Here is an 8,180-nt window from a genome sequence, read left to right as displayed (position 1 = left end):
GACACTTGCCCAAGGTGCCACGCAGTGGGACTGAACCCAGAACCATGTGGTTGGTAAGCAAACTACTTACCACACAGCCACTCCTGCGCCTATATGTTTATTAATTGAATATGAAAACAAATATTTGCGCCAACGAACCCGCGGGGTGGAGAGAGGGCTTTCGGAAAATTCACAAGATCCGATTTTTTCCCTCATAACTTTTAGGAAAATGGATATATTTTAATGAAATTTGATATAAATACCTTTCAAACGGCATAGATTACAATTATAAAGAAATTTGTGGGGAAGATTTTTTTCTGAGGAGGTGGGGAAAGGATTTTAGAAAAGAAAGAAATTCATAATTTTTTTTTTTTTTTTGCTTGAGTGTAATGGAAATAAGTTTGGGGAAAAAAAAAGTTTTAGATTTATTTATTTTTCGTTTGAGTAATAGGAAAAAGTTTTTTAAAATATCCCAATGGTGTAGATGTACTAAAATCAACAGCTAAATTGCCTTTAACGTTTTTTTTCAGAGTGAAACGTATGAAAAGACCACATCCTAATTAGGGATATGAACTCACTCCTTCTTCCTTTCCTTTCTCGGATCCTCAACCCCTCACAGAGGGTGCCATTGTGACATACAGCATCATAAGAAATCTCATCCCTCCCTCCACCGATTCTTCAACACACAGCTCTTCAATACATAATAATTAATAAGAAATAATTACAAATACTGGCAATTAATTAGTCTGCCAGAGTAAGCAAACTGACAACCTCATGTTCGCAACCATTCATAGAATTTCAATAAATTCTTAAGCAAAATTTGTAAGCTGTCCATCGTAATATTGAGGGAATGGAACAGGTAAAACGCTTGTTACATATGTTTCTGAAGCTGATGATATAATAATTATGCACACTCTATTAAAATGCCACAATTTGGCACTCATACACAAACACACTTAGAAAGTCTGTTATGTCCATTTGGTTATATGAAAGAATTGTCCTGGTTCTCTTCATCTTTGAATTTCTTCAGAGAATTTCTTCAGTACCAGCCATTTCTTTTGGTGAGAATTGTAACTTATCTGTGAGACAAAATATAGAAATTAAAAAAATAAGTGAAATTGGAAATAAATATCATCATCATCGTCATTTAGCATCTGTTTTCCATGCTGGCATGGGTTGGACAGTTTGTCATGAGCTGGCAAGCCAGAAAGCTGCACGAAGCCTTCAATTGTCTATCTTGGCATGGTTTCTATGGCCGGATGCCCTTCCTAACACCAACCACTTTACAGAGTGTACTGGGTTCTTTTTATGTGACACTGGCACAGGGGCATCTTATGACACGATTGAGAAGTGAACTTATGATCTTACATTCAAGAATGTCCTGCAATCAGCAACAGCATGTTTTTGATACTAGAAATATCAGATTTTCCAAAAATTTTGACATTTGATTTTTTATGTTGCAGACAGAACATATGGATGGATTCAAGTTTCTTTATATATTTGTAGTTGTAGTAGTGGTAGTTATAATGATAATGATAATAATACTTTCTACATTAGGCACAAGGCCTGAAATTTTTAGGGGTGGGGGACTAGTAGCCCAGTACTCAACTGGTACTTAATTTCTCAGCACTATGATAGTCGACATCGGTGGAATTAGAACTCAGAATGTAGCGATGGGAAAAATTTGGAGGGAGGGAACTAGTCGATTACATTGACCCTGAAAGAATGAAAGACAAAGTTGACCTTGGTAGAATTTGAACTCTGAGCATTAAAACGAAAGAAATGCCACTAAGCATTTTGTCAGGCATGCTAACTATTCTGCCAGTTCACCGCTTTAATAATAATGATAATAATAGCAGCATTACTGGTCTCACTATAGCTTCTAAAAATAAATGACCATCACATCAAACTGTTTTAGATGCATAACATGCAAATCACATCTCTAATACCACTCTCGTAATAAATAGGTCACTTCCTTTTTCCCATACCCCCCCCCCCCTGATAAGGCTGCTCTTATTCTGGCTTGTGACTCAACTACAAAATAAAACTCATGCTTGTTATCAATTCAATAGACTAAAGTTTGCATTGTGGCTGTTCTCCAAATCACAATGTTTAGTTTTCAGTCTGTCACAAAGTTTACTTCCACCTGTTAAGCTGAATGTCAAGGGTGTAGTTATGTATTTGGTTCAAGTGATCTTTGAAGCCTCTACATTTATCTGTTTCCTCTTGAATTTCTACCGTCTTCCACCAATACTTGTTTTCTTCTCTGGTTTGTATTTCTCATTCGTGTCAATTTACAACCATCATTTGGGATGAAACTGTATGGAATTTTCCATTATTTTTAACACCCATGCAAATATGCTAAGATAGTGATTGGCTAAAACGCAGGCTAGGATATAGAAAAAATGCTTTGCTAAACTGACGTGGACAGTACACTATTACCACCAGTAACCTAATATTCACAATATGCCTGATGATGTTTTTTCTGCACAGACTGGCTCCTGTGCAGGTAGCACGTAAAATACATCATTTTGAGTGTGGCCGTTGCCAGTACCGCCTGACTAGCCTTCATGCTGGTGGCACGTAAATGCACCCACTACACTCTCGGAGTGGTTGGTGTTATGAAGGGCATCCAACTATAGAAACTCTGCCAGATCAGATTGGAGCCTGGTATAGCCATCTGGTACACCAGTCCTCAGTTAAATCGTCCAACCCATACTAGCATGGAAAGCGGATGTTAAACGACGATGATAAATGAGACAGGTCTTTTGACATGAGGGGAATCTACCCCACTAATGTGTCCTTCAACAAAGGGGTCTGCATGCCACCTTATGCTGATGCTTTTCCTTAGAGGCAAAATTTACGTTAGCAAGGTCCCTGCTTCTCTCTGATTACACCCATAAACTTACACGTAAACACAATAAGACCAAGGATCTCAACCCCAGCATTAAAAGAGCCTAACTTGTACTAAAGAATAACTTTGGAAGTATGACATGACCACATGTCTGTTCCATCCACAACAAACTAGGTGGACCCTTACTTTTACTTCAGCTTGTAGAAAAATCCCGCAATGGACGCTGGCTTAGTTGGACCAGACCTAGCCATCTCCCGTTCAGACTTGCACAGCATTAGGACTACGGTCACATGCCTCTGATGCCATACTGAGACAAGTCACTGAGTCTACCTGTGTACGTGAATACAAACCCAGCCTCAATTACAAGTCTAAACGGGATAACACCCCTGTTTCTTACAAAACATACCGCATCTTAACACCTTCTCTTTTTCCTTTTTTTTTCTCCTCTCTTTTATTCTTTTATAGGTTTCAGTCCAATGACTGTGGCCATGCTAGAGCACCGCCATATACTTAATCATTTTTCAACATATTTTTCTATTTATCTACATATCGGTGTTATTCATGTATATGGGGGGGGGGGGGATGAATTCATTTACTGAGAAAAAAACTATTTCAGTTACCTACTTCTAACTCAACCAAGTTTTTAATTATATTTAATTAGTTGCAATATTATGCTATTTATTGCTAATTATTTTTACCTTTTTAATGTCTGCAAACTTGCCACTTGGATTATTGTCCTAGTTATTTTCATTATTGCTAATATCCTCATATTTACTGGTATTGGTAGTATATATACTACTACTACTACTACTACTACTACTACTACCACCACCACTCCTACGACTGCAATTACCACTAGTATCGGCACTTCTGCCACCAACACAGCTACTACACCAACAACAATAGGTACCACTACTGCTACCATGACCACAACAACAACTACTACTACTACTACTACTACTACTACTACTACTACTACTACTCTACTACCTCTCTCACAATCCCCCAGGGTAATACCTTTTCTATTTTGTCTACTGATGCCATAAGAAATGTTTCTATTTTGTGAGAGGCAAGAATCTCCTGTTAGGTTTTCGTCATATCTGATGGGTGAACCATCACATATTGGCATAACTACACATAGATGCCTCACACCTTTTTGCCCCTTTATAACTTGTCCAGAAAGTCCGTCCTTGAAACCATCAATTTACCGACTCACATAGTATTGGTCATAAAAAGATGTCAAAAGAAGAGAGAATGAACAAACGAAGAAGGAATACAGTAGAAAGATAGCTAAATGTCTAAAGTCATGTGCTGCGTGCACTCAACCAGAACGCTTGACCTGTGCCAACAAAAATAACAGCAAAGAAACCAGTCCAAGCAATATATAATCTAATTAGAAATTTCTAGATGCAACACACTTCCTCAGTGGTCAGGTTGCAATAAACAACAAAAATTTTGATATATGTTGCAAACAATAAATGTTTGAGTGAATTTAATGGTCATCGTCATCATTGTCATCATCATCATTGTTTAACATCCATCTGCATAGGCTAGCTTGGGTGGGACAGTACCACAAGGTCCAGCCAGTCCAAAGCCTGCACCAGACTTCTGTGACTGTTTTGGCAGGATTTTTACAGCTGGATGCCCTTCCTAACACCAACCACTCAGCAGAGTGGACTTAGTGCTTTTTAGGTGGCACAAGCACAAGCAAGTTGAGTCCATTCTGCGGAGTGGTTGGAAGGGCATCCAGCCATAAAATCCTGCCAAAACAGACACAGTAGCCTAGGGTAGTTTTTCTACTTGGCTGGCTTCTGTCATCCGTCTCACCCATGCTAGCAAGGAAGATAGACATTAAACGATGTGGTTGGCGTTAGGAAGGGCATCCAGCTGTAGAAACTCTGCCAAATCAGACTGGAGCCTGGTGTTGCCATCCGGTTTCACCAGTCCTCAGTCAAATCGTCCAACCCATGCTAGCATGGAAAGCGGACGTTAAACGATGATGATGAGATAATGCTTGACTGCCCCAAATCAACGTGACTAAATAAGTTTTATATTTGACAGAATAATTTGATTGCCAAAGGGTTCAGTTTCAACACACAATTACACCTGGAAAACACTTGCCATGTAATTACATCTCCAATCACATGGTTCCAGGTTCAGTCCCACTGTGTGGCACCTTGGGCAAGTGTCTCTTCTACTATAGCCTTGGGCTGACCAAAACCTTATGAGTGGATTTGGTAGATGGAAACTGAAAGAAGCCCATTATGAGTATCTGTGTGTGTGTTTGTTCCCCCACCACTCCTTGACAACTGATATTGGTGTGTTTACATCTCTGTAATCTAGCAGTTCAGTAAAAGAGACCATCAGAATATGTACCAGTTGAATGGTTTTACCAGAGGTGGCAAGATGGAAAGCTGCACCAGGTTCCAGTCTGATTTGGTTTGGTTTCTACAGTTAGAAGCCCTTCCTAATGCCGACCACCGTACAGGGCTTAACTATGTCGGTGGGTGTACTAGGTTAGTAAAGATATGCTTTATCTATGATGTACGTAGTTTATTCCACCCATTATATCACTGGTATAAAAATATTGTTTACTTTAATAATTTCAACTTTTCTCTGCCAAGTTTTCTTCATTTTCTGCAGTTCTCTCAGTTTAGCAGACTCGGTGACGAAATCCATGACAGCTGGAACCTGATAGTCCGATAAATGTTCCTTTAGATTTTCGTTTGTCTTCCCTGCTTGTAGTTTTTGCTGGAATATAGAATGACAGCATGATAACCACAAGAAGAAGAAGAATAACAACAACAACAACAACAACAGCAACAACAGCAAAAACAGTAGCAGTCCTTTCTACAATAAGCACAAGGCCTGAAATTTTTAAGAGTCACAGGGTGTAAACACACCAACACACACCACACATGCACATATTCTTTTACTCTTTTACTTGTTTCAGTCATTTGACTGCGGCCATGCTGGAGCACCACCTTTAATCAAGCAAATTGGCCCCAAGACTTATTCTTTGTAAGCCTAGTACTTATTCTATCGGTCTCTCTTGCCGAACCACTAAGTGATGGGGAGGTAAACACACCAGCATCGGTTGTCAAGCGATGTTGGGGGAACAAACACAGATACACAAACATATACATACATATATATATGACGGGCTTCTTTCAGTTTCCATCTACCAAATCCACTCACAAGGCTTTGCTCGGCCCAAGGCTATAGTAGAAGACACTTGCCCAAGGTGCCACGCAGTTGAACTGAACCCAGAACCATGTGGTTGGTAAGCAATAAATTATTATTTTATATTTCTGCTGATGTTGAACAACAGATGCGCAAAACTATTGAACATCAACCCGTATAAATCTTAGCAGATGGAGACAAGATACAGAAAGTCAGGGCTGTTTACTGCCCCCTTCTTTTCTCACTACAACAACATCAAAAAACACCAACATACTTCTGTGACCTGCTCGAATTCGGCATCAATCCTAGCTTGAAGATCTTCTTGGATCTTGATTTCTGTTTCCAGTTTCTTTGATTCTGTCACCAATTCTTGAAGCTTTTTCTGCAAATTATACACAAGAACAACAAGCAAAATAGCAAGATAAAAAAAATGAGAGACGAAAGTATTAACTCTGCTAACAAGTAATGTTTGTTGCCACTTCAACATGGCTGTTCAGTACAAACCGACATTACTACCATTTTAACACTGAGAGGAGGCTTTCTCTAACTGGTTATCGATGCAATCTGCACCCAACATATATTGCAAGCAGGGGAGCGAACCCCTATCATCTTCTAACAACTTGACAGGATGATGTGGCATCTAATTAAGTTCTAGTAATCATTTATTATATATATATATATATATATATATATATGTATGGGAGAATTTACGAAGAAAACAACAACAGACGAGGACAGGTGGTGTAAACAACAAATGGATGTATTAGTTTAACGCTTGAGAATAGAGAAAGTCTTTAACGTTTCGAGCTATGCTCTTCAACAGAAAGAATAAGGAGAAAAAAAATTTGAATGTCGTGGTCAGCGAACTTAATTAGATGCTACATCTTACTTTGATTGAATTTAGAGCTTGTTGAGTTTTCCCAGCTTCTTGTTTTAGATGGAGGAGGTCATGGTTTCGCTCTTCAATTTTTTCCATATATTGTTGGTTCTCAATCTTCAACTGATTAAAATCAACAGCATGCAACACTTCACCCATTTCTTCTTTCTGAAAATATACAAAAGAGAAACCATTTTATAAATGATTTATCTCTTTATTCAATTCCCAATCCTTTGGCTGTGAGATGACAGAATTGTTAACAGCATTTCTTCCAAATCCTTACATGTCAAGTTCAAATCCCACCAAGGTCAACTTTGCTTTTTATTCTTTTAGGGTCAATAGAATAAAGTACCAGTGAAGTAGAAGGGTCAATGGTATCTGTTAACCCTTAGTAGAAGGGTTCATGGTTTTTACTAAACCCTTCCCCAAGAAATGCATGTATGAATGATACAGAATTTCATTTTCTCCCTGTAGATCTAACAGTTTGTTCATATGCAAATTTTCATATTGAGCATCATCATCATCATCATCATCATCATCATCACCATCACCATCATCATCATTTCATGTCCATTTTCAATGCTGGCATGGGTTGGATGGTTTGACAGGAACGGGCAAGTTCAAATTCCACTGAGGTCAACCTTGCCTTTCTTCCTTTCGGGGTCAATAAAACCAGTACCACCTGAACACCGGGCCAAAGTTTGAAACCAAGATTTAAAAGTAAATTTTAACATGTACCTGCTTGAGTTGAAGAAGGAGCTTTTTCATCTGCGTTCTCTGAGTTGAGATTTTCAGACGGAATTTTTCAATGAGAGCATCCTGACAATATACAAGAGATATAAGTTTCAAATTTTAGATTTTCATTTCAGTATATGTCTAATGAAGTATAACACATACACCTGACATATATATATATATATATAATGATAAGTACTATGCTTACAAAGAATAAGTCCTGGGGTCAATTTGTTTGACTAAAGGCGATGCTCCAGCATGGCTGCAGTCAAATGACTGAAACAAGTAAAAGAAAAAAAGAAAATATACATATCACACACACACACACACACACACACATGTATATGATGACCTTCTTTCAGTTTCCATCTACCAAATCCACTCACAAGGCTCTGGTCAGCCCAAGGCTTCAGCAGAAGACACTTGCTCATGGTGCCACGCCGTGGGAGTGAACCAAAAACTATATGGCTGGAAAGCAAATTTTTCATCCACACTGCCATGTCTGTGCCTAAATTGCAACACATACAATATAAATAAATTACAATGCCCCAG

General features: G+C 38.6%; 1 protein-coding gene across 2 annotated transcripts in view; it reads right to left on the bottom strand.

Annotated features, from left to right (window-relative positions):
* Positions 1-393: 393 nt before the first annotated feature.
* Positions 394-8,180, bottom strand: part of LOC106874803 (coiled-coil domain-containing protein 113) — a 22,551-nt gene continuing 14,764 nt past the window's right edge. For both annotated transcript variants that reach the window (XM_014922659.2, XM_052973975.1), the window contains exons 4-8: positions 7,632-7,712; positions 6,906-7,061; positions 6,291-6,398; positions 5,429-5,584; positions 394-1,058 (exon numbers count right to left, since the gene is read on the bottom strand). In XM_014922659.2, the coding sequence (XP_014778145.1) occupies positions 990-1,058; positions 5,429-5,584; positions 6,291-6,398; positions 6,906-7,061; positions 7,632-7,712 (570 nt within the window). In that variant the 3' untranslated portion in view covers positions 394-989. The remainder of the gene's footprint in view (positions 1,059-5,428; positions 5,585-6,290; positions 6,399-6,905; positions 7,062-7,631; positions 7,713-8,180) is intronic.

The sequence above is a fragment of the Octopus bimaculoides genome, chromosome 17 (assembly GCF_001194135.2).
Source record: "Octopus bimaculoides isolate UCB-OBI-ISO-001 chromosome 17, ASM119413v2, whole genome shotgun sequence".
NCBI lineage: Eukaryota > Metazoa > Mollusca > Cephalopoda > Octopoda > Octopodidae > Octopus > Octopus bimaculoides.
The sequence above is the reverse complement of the archived record's forward strand: the minus strand, read 5'-3'. Positions and strand labels throughout refer to the sequence as shown.